Source organism: Desmodus rotundus, chromosome X, assembly GCF_022682495.2.
Source record: "Desmodus rotundus isolate HL8 chromosome X, HLdesRot8A.1, whole genome shotgun sequence".
NCBI classification, from domain to species: domain Eukaryota; kingdom Metazoa; phylum Chordata; class Mammalia; order Chiroptera; family Phyllostomidae; genus Desmodus; species Desmodus rotundus.
Window position 1 is genome coordinate 76,107,328 of NC_071400.1, and position 24,502 is coordinate 76,131,829.

At 38.7% G+C, this 24,502-nt stretch overlaps 1 protein-coding gene across 9 annotated transcripts in view; it reads right to left on the minus strand.

The window, feature by feature from the left end:
- The window catches only part of SYTL5 (synaptotagmin like 5), a 276,734-nt gene that overhangs the window by 95,251 nt on the left and 156,981 nt on the right, over positions 1–24,502 (minus strand). For 7 of the 9 annotated variants that reach the window (XM_071220313.1, XM_045197942.3, XM_071220314.1 and 4 more), the window contains 6 exons: positions 17,022–17,163; positions 13,415–13,547; positions 10,961–11,067; positions 4,362–4,454; positions 3,700–3,765; positions 811–989 (listed from right to left, as the gene is read on the minus strand). In XM_071220313.1, the coding sequence (XP_071076414.1) occupies positions 811–989; positions 3,700–3,765; positions 4,362–4,454; positions 10,961–11,067; positions 13,415–13,547; positions 17,022–17,163 (720 nt within the window). The remainder of the gene's footprint in view (positions 1–810; positions 990–3,699; positions 3,766–4,361; positions 4,455–10,960; positions 11,068–13,414; positions 13,548–17,021; positions 17,164–24,502) is intronic. The other 2 variants (XM_071220316.1, XM_045197949.3) reach the window with 1 other exon arrangement.

The following is a 24,502-nucleotide window of genomic DNA, read 5'->3' on the forward strand; positions in this document are numbered from 1 at the left end:
GTGACTAACCTATTTGTAAAAACAGTATGGCTTATGCTGAACATCTGTTTTCTTTCTGGGAGATTGGAATTTTGCTATGTGACTAGTTGAGTCTCTAAATGGGCCTCTCTGGCAGACAACACTGCACAAGTGTTGTCACAACCTGTTGCTAGAGGAATTAAGTACATCCTGTGACTCCACTGGGAGAGAATACTTTTGGAAGCTGAAGCCTGGATTCTTCAAAACTTTGACACATAATGCCTCTTCCCTTTGCTGATTATGACTCCAAGGGGAGTCCTGTGGGCCCTCCCAGTGAATCATCAAACCCGGCATTGGTGTTTGGAACCCCTCACACATTTTTATATCCGGCTCCCTTCCAAAGTGCTATAGTCCACACCTGCCCTCTCAAGCTGATCCCTGGAGTCCTGCGAGCTTCAAAATTGCCCTTTTGAGTTGTTCAATTGGGCTAACAGCTTGGTAATTTTCTCTGGAGTGTTTCCCAGAACAAAAAATTAACTCTTATACATTCTGAGGTATGCCAGCATGTCAGCCTTCTATCTCAAAGAGCTGTCTCTGTGTAAACAACAAATATGTCAGTACTAAATCATGTTGAGTAATGGCTTCTTAACAATCAGGTAACCACAGACACAAGCATCACACATGCACTTCAGAGAATATTTAGAAGGGTGGCATAGGAGGAAAGTGACAATCGATCTTCAGAGGAGGCTCTGAATCAAGAGGAATGCTAAGAATCTTCAGAAAAAGAAACACATGTACTGACAAAAATAATTCAGTGATTGAAAAGAACTGAGGAATTTGCTATGTGCTTACGCATCTGTCCTCTGTTTCTTTTCATCTCCTATGGCCAGATTTCTGCAATTCTTGACAACAATGTAGAGCCCGCCAGTTTTGTAGCAGTAACTGATATGGAGAAGGATTTCACCGCTGACCTTCACGTTGCCATAGTCTCCTGTTTCACTGTAAACACTCATCATGCTGTTAAGGCTGGTCTGGAATAAACAATATAAAAAGAGGTATTCGGTGTTACACTAATGGTCTCTTCACAGAAACCACCTCTTTCATTCAATTATAATTCCTGTTCTTTATAATCAGCAGGGAAGTCTAGGGAAAGGGAAGAAAGCCAATATCACTTATTTTGCTTGTTTTTTTTTTCCTGGTGTTGTATAAAATCCAGCCTGGGAAAGGCCAGTAAGGTCTAAGACCATTAGTAAGGAAGGAAGGAAAATTGCTGAGAGGAGAAGCATTGCCCTTTTGCATTAGTGAATAGCCTTTGTTTAGTCATTTTTAAAATGAATACAGAGTCATTGAGGCATTTCCAATCCCATGTCCTCTGTAAATCCCTGTAGCTTTCTCCTCTTTCACTGGGAGCTTCAAGGTCAATGCATTTGTCAGGATAAATAAAAGCTCATCTTATATTTGGTGTTAGTGAGAGCCACAGACTTCTCTCTAGGATACTTCCAGACAGCATCCCATTAGTCTCTGGAAAGCCATAACTGCAGCTTTAACAAGGGCACCCCCCAGCAGCTGTGTGGCCACTGAAGTAAGGTAAGACCACAGCTTCCTAAACCTCTGGAAAATAACAACCCACAAAATAGAACACTAAAAAATAAAACAACACACCAACCAATAAATACGATGTTTAAAAAAGTTTAAATGTACCAGAATAAATGAAGTTTCTGATGAATCACTAATAACAAGAGGCATATTTTCAATCATATGTAACAAAATTAGCATTTAGTGCCAGAAGCACAAACTGTATCTTTAGCAACATGACTGGTACAAAAGACTACCGACTACCTGAAAGGCTTTCATGAGTGACCCAAAAGTCTCAAAAGTCTCGTCTATAACCACTGGGAAGTAAGGACTATGGTAAATGCAAAGACAGCTTTGACTTTCCACTTTTTCACAGATATACAGGGTGAGGCAAACATAGGTTTACAGTTGTTCACATGGAAAATAATGTAATAACCAAGAAATAGTAATACAAGAATAAACTGTTTCACATACTCACAACTTTAATTATACTTTTGCTCCATCCTGTGTGTGTGTGTTGTGTATGTGTGTGTGTATATATAAAAGAAAAGTCATTACATTCCTCCAATTGCTTACAGTAGAGACTACTCAAAGAACAGGGTGTTAAGGTGATGGCTAGTATCTCTTCTGAGCTTAAGTCAAGGGCAAGAGCAAACCAAGGGTGTTATAATTATAGTCATCCTGCCATACCCACAGGTACCACATGGCATGGAAACTGAGGGAGGGCTGTATTTGGAAATTATAACTTAAAGAGAGCCACTGAGTGACCTAATTTGTCTTTTCTATACCTAAAATAAAGCAACAGAATTGTCATGCTAACAGCTGGCTTTTCAAACTTTAATTGCATATAAATCACCTGGGGATCTATTAAAATAAGCATTCAGATCTATTCTCTCAGGTAGGGTCCAAGATCTTGCTTCTCTAACAAACTACTAGGCCCATAGTTTCTGAACTGTTTGTCCAGGCATCCCACAGCACCACAGCAAACTCACAGGGGCACCACACATATTTTAAAATTTCAAGGGAAATACAGCGATATCTATAAGACACCATACGAACTAGTAATAGTAGTTCATAGTGTCAACATTAAATCACATTTTAGTCTTTTCAATGAAGTCTTATCTGTCTGAAGCTGAGTTTTTGACAGTTGCTGTGAGAGAAAGCATGTATTGCACAAAAATCAAGGTAGAGTAAGAAATCAAAGTGGTGCTGTCCAATCAGATTCCAAGATTTGATAATTCATGTAGTGCCCAACAGATAAACACATCCCATTAGTAAGTATTAGGGGCTATTTAAAAATGGAGTAAAATATTATTTTTCTCTCAATTTATGTGTATTGTTTTTCAAATGGCTACCAAGTTGTTAGAATACCAGTATTTATTACATTTTTGACTTAAATAATTAATAAATTGGCTAGTTGGGTATTGCTTTTGGTCTAGGAGTGTATAAAAGTATCACTGATATACGAGGGGCTCCTTGAACTGACAAAGTTTTAGAGTCTCTGTTCCAGGTAATGCAATGTTGCTGATCCATGAAACCATGCTTTGAGTTTCAAGGCCTTCAAGAGTAAGCCCCAACCTCCTCATGTTATATATGAGAAAATTCTGGCTCACAGGAATTGTTACCAGTGCCGAGACACACAGCAAGATGTCCAGATTTTTAGTCTGAAGACTTCCCTACCATACCTCACACTGCCTCCTTGTATCACTAAGTTGTGACTCACCACATCCCTCTGTAACCACTATTCAAAGAAGATACTCTGTAAGCAGGGGATCCCTACAGATGGAAGAAAATTTAAGAACCCACAAATGTTGAATCTTGGGAGAAATTTAGGCAGTTAAGGCAATTTTACTACTAACCAAACTTCATGCTCTTAACTACGCCAATGCTGTAATTTAAAATAGAGATATTTATTCTAAAGTTATCTTGTAAATGGTAAATAATTTTGAACCATGTGTCTTTTGACTGACACTCATATTCTAATGTTTAATGAATGTTCTTTTTGGGGAATACTTAGATTTTGATAATGTTTTTTACCTTTTAAATGAGAACCTCTGGCTAACTGAACACAAGTAAGAAAAAGATGAATGCTGGGAAAATTGCCCACCTAATCAGATTTCCCATACCATGAAATGTGTGAAGGAAAAGAAAAGATTGGAAACTCACAGTGTCTGAGTCAGCATCAGGCACATTTAGGTAGGTCCACTTCCTGTCAGATCCTGCTTGAGAATTCTTCAAGGAAGTCGCCCAAATATCAAAAGGAAAAAAGGGCATTAGAGCAACAGACAGAAATTAGAGAAGCAAAGGAAAAGACTTATAGGCACATAGATGGGTACGAGGTCACAGGGGCTCCTGAAGGCTACCTCTTAAGGAAAGCCTTGAACACTAATGGAGAAGGGTTGTTATTCTGTTGGTAGTGGGGAGCTATGGACAGTATTTGAGTAGGAGAGAAACCCGTTGAGTATGTGTTTTAGGAGAATGACTGGCAGCAGTGTGGAGGACAATTGGGGAGTTGAGAGCATGGTGGCAGGGAAATGTATCAGCAGAGAATTGAGATAATGTATAGGCTTGAGCTGATAAGAGCCTGAATTATGGATTGAAGAGGTTTTAAAACCTGTGTGGAGACCAAGGAAGGAGAGGGAAGCAATCAGGAGCCTTAGAAAAAGTCCACACAAAATTACACTGAAAAGTACTCTGTGGGCAAAGAGCAAGCAGGAGACTGTCACTATCACACGTTGTCCCCAAAACACTCCTATTCCCTTTGGAAATGCACAGAAAATCAACGAGAAAAAGAAGAAACTTCCAGTGCATGCTAGAGAACTGCTTACTGTTGACAGGCCACTTGCTAGGCTGTGGGTATTTGCAGAAAACCTGGAGGACACTAAGTCATCAATGCCTTCTTCAGTCTCTTCCAAGGAGTCCTAAGGAAGGAGGAAAATATCAGTGATTTGATTTCCTGCTCTCCTAGAAAGTGTTTTCACTTCCAAAACCACTTTCTATTTTAAATATCTGAAAAATCAGATACAAATATCTAGAAATAGCCCTAGTCCTAGGTTTTTCTGTTGTACTCTCCATTCAACCTGAATTATGTCATCAGATCAGTGGGATGTCCTTTACAGTGGAAGATTTATGGAAAGAACATGAAATTTTGAATCACACAGACCTGGGTGTTCAATCCCTACCTCCCTGATCTCTAAGGTGATTTACTTTGGGCAATGAACTTAAGTTATTTTTGTAATTAAAAAAAAAGTTGGATCTGTGCATGTATGCATCTGGGTGTGTGTATACCATTAAGATGGGAAACTAGATCTCAAAAGTCTTCTCAATAGAACAAACTATTTTAGACACTAAAATCTTGTCCAAAATTCCACATTCTACTTTTGTTCTCTCACTGTTTTCTTCCTCATGGTAAAATGGCTTTTTAAATTCTAGTTATTTAAGCAATAAATTTTATAGTAAAAGTTTTCAAGCAATATAGATAAGTATAAACCTAGAACTCTCATTAACATATTAATGAACAAATTTCAAGATTTTTAGAGTATGGGATATATATGTGTGTCCCATACATACATACACACATATAAGTTTGTATCATGTATACTGTTGTTTTTCTTATGGACACCTTTCTCTTTTCCTTCTTCTTTTTCCTTCCTCTTACCCTGGGTTAAACTAATATTTTGTATCCTGCTGTACATATTACATGGCTTTCTCATTGTTTATATGAAAAATCATATAAAATTATCCACAAAAAAATCTGAGTAGTTGTATATAACCTTTACTTTAACCATGCATTTTTTAAGTTGAGATTTTATATATGTAATTATGTGCTTTTGTTTTTAAAAACTATTTCATTAAAACTATGACAATTAGAAAAGTACAAAAAACATAAATGACAGATTTATGCCTTAATAAGTCATTAAGGAGGCAAAAGATGGCGGAAGAATGAATGGAAGTCACACTGACCTCCTCCCAGGGCCAATCTGGAATTACAACTCAATTGTGGAAAAACCACCCAGAACAAACAACTGAACAATAGTGAGAGAGAAGCTGTATAACTTTGGACAGACAGAAAAACCAGCTTTGGCACAACCTATCTGGTAAGCAGTGTGGTAGAGACTCAAGAGGGATGGCTGGACGCCCACAGGCAGCAGTACCAGAGGGATAATTAAGTGGTCAGTTGGATCCCCCTGAGAAGAGTGGGGTCTAAACCCTAAGCTAGAATTCCCAGCCTAGAGCACCAGAGCCGCAAAAGTACACAGATAACAACCAGCAACACAAAGCAGCAGGGATGCAGAGACAGATGGTAGGAGACACTAGAGCCATTTAAAGGGCCAACACACAAATTTTCATTTGTAGCCACTTACCCTGGGCTCTGGCAAAGGTGGGGGCAGAGTGGGCTGGTGACGCCTAAGGAAAGACTAAGGACTGAGGCTTTGGGGAGAGAACTGAGAGAGGAGATTCCAGGATTCCTGTACTGAGTCATTACCCCTACAGTAGCAGCCATTCTACTCAGGCAGACAATCCCCTCCAAGCAGCAACAGTCTGAGGGGAAACAATAGCCTCCAACCTTGGAGGCATTCAGCTCCACACTACAGTGCTTATCCCCGACTGCTGAGTGCAGAGTGACTACATTAACAATTGATGTAGACAGCCATGGACAGCAGATCCTCTTTTATCAAACAGGCTGCTTAAGGTCAGATGGGGTCAACATCTGACATCACTAGAGGCAGATCCAGACAGAAAAAAACAGTGGTAAATACAAGAAGCTACCGAGACTAAATCCACTGAGGTCTTCTACATGATTTGTGATATTTTCTTTCCTGCATACCTTTTAAACATTCATTTCTTATGCAGCAAGTTTGTATATATTAAGTCACTAGATTTTATACTATAGTGTATTTCAATTCCCATATTTTGCTCCTCCCTCCTCTTAGCCCATCTTACCTTCCTCTTTCCTCACATTATTTTCATTTCAAATTTTGTTTTCTCTCTTGCTACAACTTGTTTCCATTCCGTACTCCTACTATTTCTCCCCCATCCAGACACACAAAACCAATTTTCTTGTCAAGGGTCATCTCACATCCTTTTTCCCTGCTCTTAAAATACCTGCATTCTCTCTCCACCTTTAACAATCTTTGCTAGTTGGTTGTGGGTAGGGTAGTTGTTGTTACATTGTTTTTTCAATTTTATCTTAGAATTTCACTAATTCTGTATTTCAAATTTCAAATTTTATTGGTCCTCTCTCCTACTTTTTTTTCATCTCAAATTTTAATTTTGCCATCTTAGCATGTTTTTTTCTTTTGTGTCTTTTTTCTATTTATCTTTTATCCTGCCTGTTTATTTTTTTCCTTTCTTTTTCCTTACATCCCAAATTTTAATGCTTCCTCTCTTAGCCTGGCTCTTTTGTTCCTCACTCTTAACATTCCCTCTCCCTCTATTATTTTAAAATCACTTCCCATTCCTCTAAACATCTCTTAGACTTTTCCTTGTTTCTTTTTCCCCTCTTATTCCCATACCACCTATATTAATTTTAGCTCAATCGTTGTTGATACTACTGTGGTGGATCTTTCTCTCCAATTTGGCTCCTATATTTGTATTAATTATTTACTATATTTCCTTCCTTTCACTTTTTCTCTCTCACTTTATTTTATTTTATATTATTTTAATTTCTGTTTCAACCTAATGCTATGTGCTTCCCTTCTCACACTCCATTCCACATTCTTCATTCCCTTTTTTATTCATAACGTAAATTTTACATTCTCCGTTGCCATTGCTCCAACTCCCAACTCTTATTAGTGCTCCTCCCTATACACTCTCAAAATCATTTTTGTTTCAGTAGGTCATCTCCTATCTGCTCTCCTTTCTTATAACAGTCTTAATCTCTTTACACTCTTATTAATACTGGTTGATTTGCTGTTGATAGTGGGATTGTGGGGGGGATTTATTTTTGTGGGTATGGGTTTGATACCTGGGCTTTGTGGTTTTGTTCTGACAGCACCTGCACAACAGCACACAAGACATGGTGGGTGGAGTGACCCTCAGCTGGAGGGAAGGACCCACTAAAGAAAGACCCAACAACAATAAAAACCCAATTACATACAGAGAACCAACATAAACAGCATAAAGGGAATCATCCCAAGACCATCAAGTTCAGGTGATCAAGGAGACTGCATCAGTGAATCTCATAGGCCTCCCACCATAGAAGTTCACACCACAAAGTCAGGAAGTCAAAGAAGATGAACTTAAAAAGAGAAGCAAACAAGAACAGTCTCACAAAAAATGGGAAAACAAATACACAACCCCCAATCAAAAGGAAAGAAGGAATCCTCAGAAAGAATGATAAATGAAATAGAGGCAAGTCAACTATCAGATATCAGTATCAGATATTGATACTGGACAGTTTCACAGGAGAATTTGACAAAACATTTAAGGAAGAGCTAACCCCTACACTTCTCAGGCTATTCCAAAAAATCCAAGAAGAGGGAAGACTCTCAAACTCATTTTATGAGGCCAGCATCACCCTAATCCCCAAATTAGACAAAGACACAACAAAGAAAGAAAATGGCAGGCCAATATCGCTGATGAACATAGATGCTAAAATCCTCAACAAAGTACTGGCAAACTACATCCAGCAAAACATGAAAAAGATCATACACTATGATCAAGTGGGATTCACCCAGGGATGCAAGGATGGTACAATATTCACAAATCAATAAATGTAATCACCACATAAACAAAAGACAAAAATCACATGATCATATCAATAGATGCAGAAAAAGCATTTGATAAGGTATAGCACCCATTTATGATAAAAACACTCAGCAAAGTGGGAGTAGAGGGAGCACTCCTCAACATAATAAAGCCCATACATAAAAAACCTAGAGCCAACATCATACTCAATGGAAAAATTCTGAAAGTTTTCCCACTAAGATCAGGAACAAGACAACAATGTCCACTTTCACCACTTCTATTCAACATAGTATTGGAAGTTCTAGCCATAGCAATCAGACAAGAAAAAGAAACAAAAATCATCCACATTGGAAAGGAGGAAGTAATACTGTCATTGTTTGCAGATGACATGATAATGTACATAGAAAACCTACAGACTCCACCAAAAAAACTACTTGACCTAGTAAGTGAATTTGGCAAAACAGCAGGATACAAAGTCAATATTCAGAAATAGAAGGCGTTTTTGAATAGCAACAACAAAATATCAGAAAAAGAAATCAGAAAAAAAATCTCATTTGCTGTAGCAACAAGAAAAATAAACTACTGAGGAATAAACCTAACCAAGGAGGTAAAAGACCTGTACTCACACAACTACACAACACTGAAGAAAGAAATTAAGGAAGACACATATAAATGGAAGCATATACCATGTTCATGGATTGGAAGAATTAACATCATCAAAATGTCCATACTACCAAAAGCATTTATAGATTCAACACAATCCCTATTAAAATAACGACCTATTTCACAGATATAGAACAAACATTTCAACAATTTATATGGAACCATAAACAACCCCAAATAGCTACAGAAATTTTGAGAAAGAAGAACAAAGTAGAAGGAATCACCATACCTGACATTAAACTATATTACAAGGCCATGGAAATCAAAAACAGTCTGGCACAGGCATAAGGACAGAAAGATAGATCAATGGAACAGAATAGAGAGCCCAGAAATAAACCGAAGTCTCTATGGTCAATTAATATTTGACAAAGAGGGCAGAAGCATAACATGGAGAAAAAATAGCCTCTTAAACAAATGGTGTTGGGATATATGGACAGCTACATGGCAAAAAAATGAAACTTGACCACCAACTTGCACCATACACAAAAATAAACTCAAGATGGATAAAAGACTTAAATATAAGTCATGACACCATAAAAGTCCTAGAGGAGAACATAGGCAGGATAATTTCTGATATTCCACACAGCAATATTTTCACAAATACATACCCTAGAGCAGGGGACATAAAGGAAAGAATAAACAAATGGGACCTCATCAAAATAAAAAGCTTCTGCGTGGCTAAAGAAAACATCAGCAAAATCAAAAGGGAATCAACCGTACGGGAAAATATATTTGCCAATGATATCTCAGACAAAAGTTCAATCTCCAAAATATATAAAGAACTCACACAACTCCACTCCAGGAAGACCAACAACCCAATTAAACAATGGGCAAAGGACCTGAACAGACCCTTCTCCAAGGAGGACATACAGAGGGCCCAGAGACATATGAAAGGATGCTCAGCATCACTAGCCATCAGAGAGATGCAAAATAAAACCACAATGAGATATCATTTCACACTGGTCAGAATGGCCATTGTAAACAAATCAACATACAATAAATGCTGGCAAGGCTGTGGAGAAAAGGGAACCCTAGTACATTGTTGGTGGGAATGCAGACTGGTATAGCCACTGTGGAAAACTGTATGGCATTTCCTAAAAAAACTAAAGATGGAACTCCCTTTTGTCTCGGCACTTCTACCGCTGGGAGTATACCCTAAGAATCCTGAAACACTAACTCAAAAGAACCCATTCACCCCAATGTTCAGAGCAGCACAATTTGGTTCGCAGGCCAGCACTCAATCCACTGAGCCACACCAGCCAGGGCCAGAGTTTTCTAAGACTTAAAAACAGTTTAATAATAAAATTAAAAACTTTCTCTTAAAAAAAAAAAACCCACTGGAATTAGCTGTTCTTTAAAGGTTGAATAAAAGTAACTTTGAAATCATTTTATCTCATTATCCCTTACCCCTTTTGGTGGTCGATTTTAAAATACTTCCCCTATATTTTATACTATTGTAAATAGCATCGAGTTTTAGATCTCTAAGTTTCCTGGCTTGCTTTGGAAAAATTATATTAATATCATTTAATATATCTTTCTTCCAAGGAATTTAAACAGCATTATAGCAATTATAGAACTCAGAATATTAGAATATTAGTAATGTAAGGAACCTTACCAATAATCTAATTCAACCTTTTCATTTTATAAATGAGTTTACTTATACATTAATTCTCTAATAACTTAGTCCCAATTAAGAAGGTAGTTTATTGAGGGTAACTTGAGATTTAGAAACATTCATATAAAATACATAGTCAGATTAAATCTAGTAATATTTCATTTAGGAAATGTTTATATTTCTCATTTCCCAGGTTTAGATTAGGTAATATGCTTTTAGGCAGAATTCGATATCCCCAACAGGTGTTTTCCTAGGGATGATCTTTACAGAATAACCTGATTACCTCTTACCTTTTCTGAATCATTCCTTAGTTGTTTTTATATGTTGGTTGTGAAGACTAATAGGAAGAGATCATCATATAACCTCACGTTAGCCTAACTCATTGTCACATAAAAGTGGTCAGGTTTGGAACAAGATCGTGCCTTTTCCTCACTAGACTCTCTTCTACATCCAACTTACCACGTCTTTGTCTAAAGCCCCAGGGACAGATTTGCTTCTTAAGTTTACAGTATCCTCTAAGTCTTCTGTAAATGACCCACTCAAATCTAACTCAGATTGACTTCGGTCTGGAGAAAGGAAAAGGAAAGTTATAAACCAGCTTATTTTTTAGAAGTTACATTTTTCATTGTAAATCTTTCATCTTTATTCAAATTCTTCCCATGCATGGGGAATAGATAGTGTTATTGAAGCAACAGTCAGACTCAGTAACTTTATGCTATTTATGCTAACATACTTCTAATTTAATATTCTTTTGAAATTCCTTTGGACTGAATTACCAACACCGATGTGTTCATTTCTTCTTTGATTATAGGAGAATAAATGCTCTACCATAAAGTGCTTATTTTAAAGGTTTGCTCATGGACTTTGAAAAACTTTCACAGAATGGGCCCTTAGACTTAGAAAAAATAAAACATTAGCCATTCTTGATTTTAACATTTTAGAGAATTCACAGAAAAGGGAGTGGCTATAGGTATATTGGGAGAAAGTTCCATTTTGTTTAGGCACCAACACATTTTTTCACCAGAGGAACATCTTGCTTTTGAAAATATAAGTTAAAGAACAATACACTAGTCAGTAATGCTGTAGACAGACACAGTTTACTTCCAAAGAACAGTTCTATGTCAAAGCCCTGCTAAAATAAATATAGTTGCTTTTAAATGAGAAAGATTTAAGAGAGCAATCAAGTAAATTAGCTTGAAATGGCGAGTGAAATAATGCAGACGTACCTAGCATAGTGCCTGACACAGAGCATGCACTGAATAAACAGGTGTTCAGTAGAAGTAGTAGAAATGTACTCTGGAAAGTTGGCTTCTAGGCTAGTTTAATTTTTTTCATTTAATAGATGAAGTGATATTCTAGTCCTAAACAAAATGCAAGCAATAGTAACCACACATTTAGAAAACCCTTTGTGAGCTATCTAGCTAGGAGAGAGTCCCCAATTCAGCACACAGAATCCAGATTTAGGCTCTATGCAAATATCATCATTAGGTCACAAGTAACTTTTTCATGTTGAGGATTTTGTCATCATTTTAAGTCTACACATGGGACATAAACTTCATAATCATGACCAATTTCTCTGAAGAGTTTCCTTTTTTATAGGTAATAAAATGCAACATAATACTTGTTTCACAGGGTTATTGTGATAATGAAGTGAAATGATATATTTGAACGTACCATACCAGTGAAAGGGGTTATTATTAATACCTTAATACTGCTTGCAAATAATTTATTAATTAAACCATGACATTATTAATCTGTCTAGATATAGGGCATTGCTGATCACCACATCAAGAAGGGTTAACATTGGAATGTATGTTAGAAATTAGCATTTAAGTTAAACATGCATGTTAAAAATTCAAAGACATTCATTAAAAGATAGAAGCAGGCCCTGGCTGGCATAGCTCAGTGGATTGAGTGTGGGCCTGCGAATCAGAGGGTTGCCAGTTCGATTCCCAGGCTAGGGCATGTGCCTGGGTTGCAGGCCAGGTCCCCATTGGGGGTACATGTGAGAGGCAGCCACACATTGATGTTTCTATCCCTCTCTTTCTCCTTCCCTTCGTCTCTCTCTAAAAATAAATAAAATCTTTTAAAAAAGGATAGAAGCAGCACATATACTACACTAGGAGAAGGGGAAAAAATGTAATGGGCTGGGAAGACATCTATCTAGAGCAGGCATGTCAAACTCATTTTCACCAGGGGCCACATCAGTCTCGCAGTTGCCTTCAAAGGGCCGAATGTAATTTAGGACTGTATATATGTAACGACTCCTTAACAGTTAAGTGAGAGCTCAGCACTGCTGCCAGGTAGAAACAAGGGGGGGGGGCAGCTAAAACAAGGTGGAGGGCCGGATTCAGCCTGCGGGCTTTATGTTTGCCACCTGTGATGTAGAAGAAGGCAATAGGGAAAGACAATAAAAACGAAAACTATAATGAGGTGAATGGAAGATACAAAGTAAGATGGTAGAATTAAATCCAAGCCTATAGGCAATCAAAATGAATGCAAATTGACAATGCTCATATAAATTTTATAGCAGGTAAACTATATTTCAATAGTTGTTAATTTAAAAAAGTTAATTTCCTTGAACTCTGGGCAAATATCCTTTTCTTTTGTATTAAATGAGCCAATTATATTTCCTACAGTCTTATATTGACATTTGGTTTAGCTCTAAAACTTGGCATTGATGCCTGGCCAGTGATACACTTAAAACTGGATTTTTTCATAAATGTAAGAGGCTCAAAACATCACCTGGGACCACTTTTAAGTAGTTATGGAGTGGGCATACCACCATGGGTCAAAAAGAATGGGCATTTTTCTTGTAAGGCATGAAGCATCCATTTAATGCCACACAAGAGAGTCGGTTCCACCTGATTTAGTCATTTTATACAACAGAGCAGTCATGTTGCAAATACCCACCTGAGGAGAGGGAGGCCCCAGACACCGCTATGGAAGGCGTGCCAGAAGTGTTCCTACGATGATTCTTTGTGAGGTCCCCAGAGGGGCCTTCAGTGGCAGCCAAATCCGAAGGATTTTCAAAACAATGCTCCTTCTTACAAAGTAAAAATTAAAACTCATTATACTGACAGTAATTTACTTTAAAATCCTTCCATAGAAATATCCCTCAGTATAACCACATTTATGTGTATACTCTTTAGGAGGAGCTCGTTGATATTTGGAGGACCCTTGTAAGGAGTCCATATAACTGTAAAACTTACTATCAATAATTACTCTCTAAAGTCTATAACCAAGAGATTTGTTAATTAGTATAAAAGACATTGGAAGTAATTTTTCATTCACCAAAGTAGTGAGCATTCTACTATGTGGTTAGCAAGAAAGATGATACAAGTACCTTAAACTTATAAGAACTATGTATAAGAATATGGCAAGCTTCATACCTTCAGAGTGGTACCCTCAGCATAGGCTGAGAACTCTGGTCATATGTTTTTCCCTACTCTCAACGCCCTCTCTCCTTAACAACGCCTTACCTCCTTCACCTCCATTTAACAGAAGACCATGACACCTTTTACATTTAACAGGCTGAATAATCAGAACATGGTTGGTTACATTGTTATTGGAATGAAGCTGTCATGCAAGGTACTTATCAAAGCTCAAAAAAGGATAAAAAATGGGGACATTTCCAGTTTACAGGAATAGGTGATTTTTGTGTGCCTGCTTGCTGGTAAATCCTTGTGTATGCGGCAAATTCACTCTGACTTGCTTTCATTGTAACATAATAAAGGAAAACTATCCCATATTTTCCTGGACCATTAAGGGCTCGACTATTGCATTACTCCAATTTTGCTTGAGCATTGAACAACTAATTTTGAACTTTTTAGTAACTGGGCCAAGTTTAAATGTCCATGAAAATGGCACCATGGTGAACAATGATCAAACCTAAAAGAAATTTTTCAATTTTCCTTTCCATAAACAATAAAAAAAAATGCCTTTTAAAGTCCTTCAGGAAGAAATTCTGTCTTTGTTGCCATATATTGAGCCCATACCTTAGACACGGAGGGAAAGTTTGATAAACTCACTCCAGAGAGATATGGCTCTCATTTGCTTAGTACGCTAATCAATGCAACTTCAGTATACACTGTTTTTCATCTTTGATTATTTTCGAATACACACTCCCTGTAGCAGGAAGAATATAGCTCCCAACTAATTGCCACCGGCCACCAAGTTTTATCAAAAGACTCTGACAGAGATCAAACAGATAAATTAGTTTAGGTCCCTTTTCAATGCCTCTTCAAAACATTGTTTGTACATAGAGTCCTGCAATGAAGCAAGACCAACTTCCTTAGTGACAATTATGTTGACAGGAAATTTTTCAATTGGCACTCTGGGAGAATTATTACTATTGAACACTAATTGGCCAATTAATATTGTACAGTCATTAACATGCAATACATACCCCGGAGATTCAGAATGTGAAACCTAAAATTAACAAGTCACATTATAGCAAAGGGCAGCTTCGAGGCTTCCGTGTTCTAAGAGTTTTCCATTTTAAAAACTTACTTCTCACATGCTGAAGTATTAAAGAACATTGAAACAAAGAAATGCTGAGAAATGGGAGGAACAGATAAGTTATTACCTTGATCATCATCTCATTCTTTATACTTCTTCCTTTCATCATGAAAGAGCAAATGTGCTTCTTAAAGTACTATTCTGTCTTATGTTTATTCAACATAAAATATTTCTCTTTGTCTCTCATAGAAAAGACTAGCTGGATCAGCTAGAATGCAAGAGTGAGATCAATACACACAACTACCTAAATATATGTACATATACTCAACTCAGTTCCAGGGAATTTCTGTTGGGGAAATGTATGTGTTGTTTAACAAAGAAATAATCATGTACATGTTGTTCACTTTGAGGGTATTAGCATATAACAAGGGTGACTTATTTCCCTCAAAAAATGGTACTTAAGAAGATAATCTTTGTTCTGAGAACAAACTTGACTAACTTACTGGTTATTGAACTGATAGTCTATTGCTACCCACTGATACAGCTGTCCAGCTGTTACATTTTTTTAAAGATTTCTGTTATTATTTGTAAACAGCACTACTGCCAGTCTACCTTCCTCTCCTGTGTTCCCCCTCCCCTCCACCACCCTGGTTTTCCCCATAATCCAGGTAATGCATGGCAGGTAAGAGCCCTCAAGATACTGTCCCGGACTTGTGCCAGTGTCCTGCTCTGATTGCTCAGTCTCCCTTTTTTTGGCCATTGAACAGTACTGCTTGCTGACCTTAATATAAATATTTAAGAAATTTCAAACATGCCTTTTATCTTATCAATAAGTACAGTGTAGATTACAAGTATTTAAATGTACCTATTGTCATCATTCAATCTGTCTGATTGCCTTTTGGCTCTTCCTTAAAAAAGATATAGAATCTGATTGCTCACAGCTTCCACTTCTATCTTCCTGTTCTGAAGCCCAGTTTCTGCCACGGCATCCTGGCTTCTACTGTTGTTCCTCTACAACTGCTTCTTAACAGTGCCCCCAGATCCTGAATAAACAGAAGCCAGATCATGTCACTCTTCTGCTCAAACCTTCCAACTACCCCCATCTTATCCAGAGTACATGCCAAAGTGCATACTGTGATCTACAAGGCCCTGTCTGGCCCTATTACCTCTGAACTCATTTCCTGGTACTCCTCCTTTTGTTGACTAACAACAGCCACACAGGCTGTATTGTTCTTCCTTGAACATACCAGGCATGCTCACTCCTCATATGTTTGTACTGGCTGTTCATCCAGGGGCATTGAAGATATTTTAGACACTGGGTGAGCAAAGACACCAATTTTTCAAGGAGGCTGACTATAGGTAATTGGAACATCCATCCGGTAATTTACCTGCTGAATATCAGTGTTGTTCCCGCCTGGAAGAATAATTTGCCCCAGACTCCTACATGGCTAATTTGTTCACTTCAAGTCTTTTTGTGACCAAGCCTGGCATATAGGAGGCCCTCATTAGATACGGACTGACTCAGAAAACTATAGTTTATATATAAATGGTTTTCTGCTTGCTCATTCATTCAAAATAACAGTTTCTAAATAATATAATATGTTATATACACACATATTTTATGCAATTTAAGTCTTCCTTAAGCATCAATCCCTTACTTTAACAGATGTATAGGGAAAAAACTGGAAAAGGATTTCAAGATTCTACTTTTCCTAATTTAAATCAGCTTGGAAAAATTTTAGTGCCAATAGTATCTTGAGAGTAATATGGAGAATCAAAAAGACTTCTAAAAATTATTTATATTTTAGTTAAACCATATATCCATTTAAACTCCCATCATACAAATTCCACCTTTGAACCTATTTCTTCCCTTTCCTTCTTACTGTAGTCTTCCTGACAGGACCTAAGGATGCGAGAGGTTCAGTCCTGATAAAGAAGCTTGTACCATTAATCACTGTAAACAATGTGCACTGAGATACAAAGATGTGAAATCCAGCCACACCATGGTGGTGAAGTCAAGTCGCAGAAGCCTGATGTTCCTTCACATTTGTGTACTTACTTTACTGCTGACTGAGGTCACACTGCGTGTGCTTGGAGCTGGTGACCTCTGAGTGACTGAGAGAATACCACTGCTCTGGCTGTTCTTTGGGGTCCCAGGACCAACTTCCTGGTCATTAAGATCTGATGAGCCAGTACTTCCTCTAAATGAGAAAGAATATTCTGAATTAACATGGAAACAGAATGGCAACCAAAGACAAAGTCAGCGAAAAGCGTACAAAACAAATAATCATAACACGTGAACCATATGATATACACCAGAGCCACCCTGGAACTGGTCATCAACTATCATGGTACCCTTCTCAAAGACCTTCAGGGGCTCACTAGGTTCAACCCCATTTGTCTGACTCCAGGGTCTTTGTCATTGAGCTTCACCCTACCTTTCCAGCTATATTTCCCACTGCTCACCAGCATTCTCCCAGCCAGTCAACTCACCATGCTCACAGTCATGCTTCCACCTCTAAGACTTTTGCTCATGTTCTCCTCACCTGAAATGCCCTATTTGTCACTCTGTGTTCATACAAATCTTCCCCATCCTTTAAGGCTCCTGTGAAATCTAGCCTCCCCCACCAGACCTTTCCTGTCTATCATAGGTATTATCAACCTCTGCTGTACTCAATTCCTTTTGACTTACAGACTTTGCCAGGCTATGTAGCACTTGACTACACAATGCCTTGTTTAACTCCCTAATGGATCCTTATACGTGGGCCTGGGTGCCTCTTTCAACTGTGAACCCCTTTAGGACATAATACCTGATGTATTTACCATAACATTCCCAGCACCTTCATAACGCCTTGGTGCAAAGGAGGCACTCCGAACATATTTAATCAAAGACTGGGAATTATATATTATTTCTGTATTTAGTGACTCACTCACGATGCACATTTAATAAATGTGGTATAAAAATATTGACATTTGGTAAATGGGCTTGACTCACTTTCATGTTTGCTAAAATTGATTCAATTCCATTGAAAAAATAGTCCCTGCCCTTAAGGTGATCACAGATTTTCTCATTAAATGGAGATTCATAAGTTTATATAAGTTTTGAAAAATTAGAGTTAAAGAAAGTATTTGTTCTTATTTTATTCTTTAGCCTCGGTAAGCACAAAATATAACTCCTTATGTATTTCACTCTTTCAGTTACTATTTTAATAAGTTATAAGTGTACCTATACCATTAAATATCTTATTGTAAAAGCACAGCAGTGACAGTGACTAGGCCTTATAGTTGAGCCAAACAGAAAAGAGACTTAGAAGAGTAAAGGAGGCGTGTTTTTTTTTTTTAAAAAAAAGAATGTCTCACTGTGCATATGTCATTCCTAGAAGATAAATCTGGCAGAAGAGAGAATTAGCAGTGGCCACCGGAGCTGTCTACCACAGCTCATAAGTTTTTTCAAGGCTGTGCACCAGAGAAGCCACCAAAATCAAATATGTCCTGACTGACACTACCAGCCACCACCACCCTCAATAATTGTGCAAATAGCAGCTGCGTTTTCTAGATGTTAGACACTTTCCATTCATGACTTTTCTTCAGTAATTACAATGTAATGCAGTCAGTGTTGTGGTATGCTAACATTCCAGGGTGGGTGGGAAAAAATATACATAAAAATACAAGAAACTCAAAATTCACAGACTTGTTTACAGGTGCTGTGAAAAAGCATGCTTCTGCTTCAAAAAGAAAAATAAATAATAAAGAATACTGTTGTCAGTTGAAAAAAAAAAACCAAAACAAAATCCCTGTTTAAAAAAAGGTATTAACATTCCTATTTTCAAGATGAAGACTCTAAGTCTTGCACAGGCTAAACAATTGTTCCATGTGTGCATGTAGGTGTGTACATACACACATGTCCACATACACACCACACCACCATCATCACCACATTGTCACACAGTTAGAACATGACAGAGTCAGGATAAAAACTGAGAATTTTCTTCCTGCCCAAAGCCTGTGCTCATTCTATTGTAGTTTGTCTGTCCTATGGCTTACTCATCATTTCACCAAGATCAACTTATTACAACCAAGTAGGTTCTACACTGATAGAGTGAGCTATCAAGAAGAAGATAATCAAAAGATCAGATACCTGGGGGTTAGTTTCTTGGAATTTGATTAAAAGAACTATGAAAATTCTCTGGTGGCATTCCTTTGATACTACACAGAAAGCCCCTGGCTTTGTCTTTCTAGAGATGGAGCTCTGAATAAATTAAAGTACTATGGAGTCTGCTCAGGAGGGGATTTAAGACTGTGCCTTTTATATTGTTGTTCAAGTACAGTTGCTTCTATTTTCTGGCCACCACGGCCACCACTTCCCCCCCGCTACCCTCAATCTTTCCCCCTTTGGCTTTGTCCATGGGTCCTTTTCCATGTCCCTTGATGATCTCACCTATAAGTGGGACCTAATCAACAAAACTAACAAGCAAGCAAAATAGAACCAGAGACATGGAAATAAAGAAGAAACTGACAGTGACCAGAGGGGAGGGGGGAGAGGGATAATGGGGGAAAGAAGACTGTGTCTTTGATTCTGAAAACAAGAGAATAAAGTTTTATGATTAAATAGATTAAATAAATTCTAAGTTCCTTGGAGATTTTCCTGAGCCCTACTACCTCAGGTACTACATTTCTACATTTGACAACAGTTAACCATGTTCATACCTTTCCAAGTGATTCTGCTTATCTCGGACATCCCATTTAGAAGGGACTTGGAGATCTACCCAGTAATGCTGTGCTATGATTATAGGTTCTCTACTATCAGAACAATATTGCCTCAAAAATATCTCTTCCTACTGTTTAAGGTAAAATCTTCTTCAAAATAAGAAAGGATAGGAGTGAATCTTGCAGAAATGAGCCAAGAAGTTATGATCCAAATGGATTCCTGTGGACAATTCTGCTGTGTTTAAGCTGAAGTTTCTCCTTAACCCAAGTGTGTTTGAAAAAGTCCCCACATGGATTAGTCTTACTAGAATCAAAAGACCTACTTATGTATAAGCAGGGGCACATGTTAATTAATTGTGATGATGACCTTCAAAAGGCTACCCTGTAATGAGGAAAAACTTTTGTGATTGTAAGTCAGCTACTGGAAAACATTGTTACCAGAAGCATTATCTCAAAAATGACATATACTTTACATTTGTCTCTGACATTTACTCTGAGCTTTTCAAAATTCTTTTCCCCTGAGTTGGCTGTTTCAGTTGATTAAACTTAAAAACATTAAATGTAAGGGGCAGAATATCATAAATATTTGGATGACAGCTCTTTTAAATGTAATGTAAAATATGACATAAAATACACGAATCTTTGCAACTTAAATAGGAAAAGTTCCATCAAGTCTAAATTAAACAAGTTTAAAGTTCAATGAAGAAAGAGCTATTTTTAAAAAAATACTAACATGAGCATATGTTTATTCATTTTTTAGACAGAAAGGAAGGGAAGGAGGAAAGGAGGAAGGAGGGAGGGGAAGGAGAGAGAGAAAGAGAAAGAGAGAGAGAGAGAGAAAGAGAGAGAAACATATCAATGAAACATTGCCACAAGAGAGGCTATACCCAAGACTAATTGCATTAGACTCTCTGGGCATGAGATCAAGGCATCAAGATGTTTTAACCGCCCCTCCCATTCTAATATGCAGCCAAGGTTGAGAAACACTGGGATAATATGTAGATTACTATAAATTCATTGATCTCAGATATCTTATCATTTGCATTACCCTCTCATCTCACACCATTATTGCCCTTAGTAAGCACAGTGCTCACATCAAGAGAGATGACCTGTCCTCATGACTCAGGAGATGATAAATAGGACACTTCCTGTATTAGTGAGTGCATGTGTTGCACCAGGGTTCAGCAAACCCTGCCCCATGAATTGAATTGGGCACACCACCTGTTTCTGTGTAGCCTGTGAGCTAAGAGAGGTTTTTATTTTTTACAATTTTAAGTGGTTGAAAAAGTCAAATGAAAGATATTATGTTGGGATATGTGAAAATTATGTGAAATTCAAATTTCAGTGCCCATAAATGAAGTTTTGATCTAATTCAAGCATGCTCACTCATTTATGCATTGTCTATAGCTGCTTTCATGCTTCAATGGTAGAGTGGGGTAGTTGAGAAAGAGACCATATGGGGGAAAGAGGGTTTGAAGATGGCGGCGAGATAGGTGAGAGTGGAGTCCACTTCCCCTCAACGCCAGTGAAATACCTAGCTGATCTGAGGAGGAGAGCAAACAGCCAACAGTATTCCAGCATATATGAAGATCGGAGACCAAAGATTGTAGAGGACATTGAAATATCAGACGGTAAGAAGAGTGCTTAAGGACAATAAGGTCCCTGAGACCCGCGCGGGGCCGGGCGCAGGGGCTGCTGCAGGATTCTTGGGAGAGGGCCAGGCTGGGCTGTGTGAGCAGCCAGGTGCTTGTTTGGACCAGGGGGGCTTGAATAGGAAGAATTTCTCAAAAAGGAAAAGAAAATAGAGGCACGTAGTAGCTAGTTAGAGAACTCTCTGCAGCAGCCACGGCCTATGGCGTCCCTCCACCCTCAGCCCCTGGACTGTGAACGGGGGAAAAGCAGCCACCGCGCTCATCTGAAGCCCGGCTGGCGCGCACTCAAATTACCAGACTAGGGGCCCACAACTGAAACTCCGGGTGAGCGTGAGCCCTGATAAGCAGCCCAGCTGCCTGGGCGCCAGACCCAAAGAGCCCCAGTGGGTGCATACCCCAATCAGTGGCTCGGGGCCCACACCTGAAACTCCGGGTGGGCAGGCACCCTGATAAGCGCCCAGCCGCCTGGGCACACAGACAAAAAGCTCCCGAGTGAGCACGCAACTGGATCAGTGGCTGGCTGCCCCCCAGCACAGACCCAAAGCGGGGGATCGGCAACCAACCGAAGTCCAAAGCGGAGATCAGCCACACAACCCCATCAACGGCCTGGCTGCCTGCTGGCGACCACAGCCAAAAGCACTGGTTCTGAAAAACTCCTGCGTAACCCCTGCGCACAGAACTCTGCAGGGCCTACTGGCTCTCTAGGAGGAAGGCAGAAAGCCCAGCAGAGGGGAGCTCCAGGGCTAGGAGAGACTGCATTCACCGGAAAGACTCGACCCAGTAGGGGGCTGAACTACCCCAAAGCAGCACTGAGAGCCCCTAGCATCTAAGACAGCAAAGAGCAAGAAGGTGGAATGTGAGTTGCCCCTAATTGGTGCAACTCAAGGACAGCACAGCTGGTGAACTAAAGGCCTAGTGGGGAGCAGAAGGACGCAGAGGAACTAGACTGAAGGCTGAACAACAGCGAAGAGTGTGGCTCAGGAAGGGAGAAAAGTGAAACGAATTCTTCCAACCACCCCCTCCCGTTCCACAGACAGGACGACCAGCAGAACTAACCTGACCACTTTAAAGCCAGCAGAAGACCTTTTTTTTTCTTTTTTTCTTTTTTTTTCTTTCCTTCTTTCCCCCTGAATTCCTTCTTCCTTTCTGTCCTTCTTTCTTTTTTTATTCCTTCTTCCTTCCATCCTTTACCTTTTTATTCCTTCTTCCTGCCTTCTTTTATTTATTCTCTTGTTTTAATTTTTCTTACAATTCCTTCTTATCTTGCCTCCGATCTTTCTTTATTCCTACCCCGTTCCTTCCTTTCCTTTTCTATTCCCTTTTTCCCTCCTTCCCTTCTTCTCTCTTTTTTTTTTTCCCCATTCCTCTTTTTCCCACAGGTGAGGCAAGAAAACCTGGAGTGCTGAAAAGACAAGAGTTAGACCATGTTACACCCATAAACGTCAGCTCAAGACCAGTGAGCACAGGAGATTCAGGAGACATCACCACTGAATCCCATTGGCATTCTACCATAGAAGTTCATACCATAAACCCAGAGAGTCAGAATACTCCCTCAGTTTATGGTATGGTAAGAAGTAGAGGCTACCAAGAAGAGTCTCACAAACAATAGGAAGACAAAGAAACAATTCCCAAATGAAAGGAAAGGAGGAAGCCTCAGAAACAATGCTAACTGAAAAAGAGGCAAGTCAACTATCAGATACGGAGTTCAAAGCAATGGTCATCAGGAAGCTCACTGAGCTCTCTGAGCTCAAAGAGAACTACCAGAAACTACAGGGAAACTACAATGAACTCACTGCAAACTATATCAACATGAAAAAGGAAATAGAAACTATCAACAAGGGCCAAGATGAAATGAAGAATACAATTTCTGAATTGAAGAACACAGTAGAAGGAATGAAAAGCAGACTTGATGAAGCAGAGGATCGGATCAGCGAGCTGGAGGACAAAGTAGAAAAAAACACCTAGAAAGAGCAAGAAAAGGAAAAGAGGCTCAGAAAGAATGAAGAGAGAATAAGGGAAATGTAGGAGAACATGAAACGTAACAATATCTGTATTATAGGAATACCAGAAGGAAAAGAAGAGCAAGGGATAGAAAACCAGTTTGAAAAAGTAATGATGGAAAATTTCCCTAATCTGAGGAGAGAAAAAGTCACCCAAATCCAGGAAACACAGAGAGTCCCAAGCAAGAGGAACCCAAAGAGACCCACTGCAAGACACATCATAATTAAAATGGCAAATCTCCAAGACAAAGAGAGGATCTTAAAGGCAGCAAGGGAGAAATAGGAAGTAACATACAAGGGAGCCCCAGTAAGGTTAGCAACTGACTTCTCAATGGAAATGCTCCAAGCCAGAAGAGAATGGCAAAAAATATTCCAAGTAATGAGAAACAGAGGCCTGCAACCAAGACTACATTATCCAGCAAGGCTCTCAATCAAGATAGAAGGCCAAATAAAGAGTTTCCCAGACAAAAGAAGTCTAAAAGAATACACTTCCACCAAGCCAGCACTGCAAGAGATGCTAAAGGGACTGCTTTAAGGAAAGGAAGGAAAAGAGAAAGACAGGGGAACACAGGTAGGAAATAATGGCAATGAATAACTACCTATCGATAATAACCTTAAATGTAAATGGATTAAATGCTCCAATCAAAAGGCATAGAATAGCTGAATGGATTAAGAAAACATGACCCACACATATGCTGCCTACAAGAGACCCATCTCAGGACAAAAGACTTACACAGACTGAAAGTGAAGGGCTGGAAACAAATTTTCCAAGCAAATGGACAGGAAAAAAAAGCAGGGGTAGCAATACTCATATCAAACAAAATAGACTTCCAAAGAAGGGCCATAAAGAGAGACCCAGAAGGTCACTTCATAATACTCAAAGGAAGAATCCACCAAGAAGACATAAACATTGTAAATATATATGCACCCAACATAGGAGCACCCAAATACATTAAGAAAATCTTGGAGGACTTCAAGAAAGATATTGACAGCAACACAATTATAGTAGGGGACTTTAACACCCCACTATCAAAAATGGACAGGTCTTCCAATCAAAATATCAACAAGGATATTGTGTCACTTAACAATACCCTAGAAGAAATGGACTTAACTGATATATATAGAGCTTTTCTTCCCAAAGAAGCAAAATACACATTCTTTTCAAGTGTACATGGAACTTT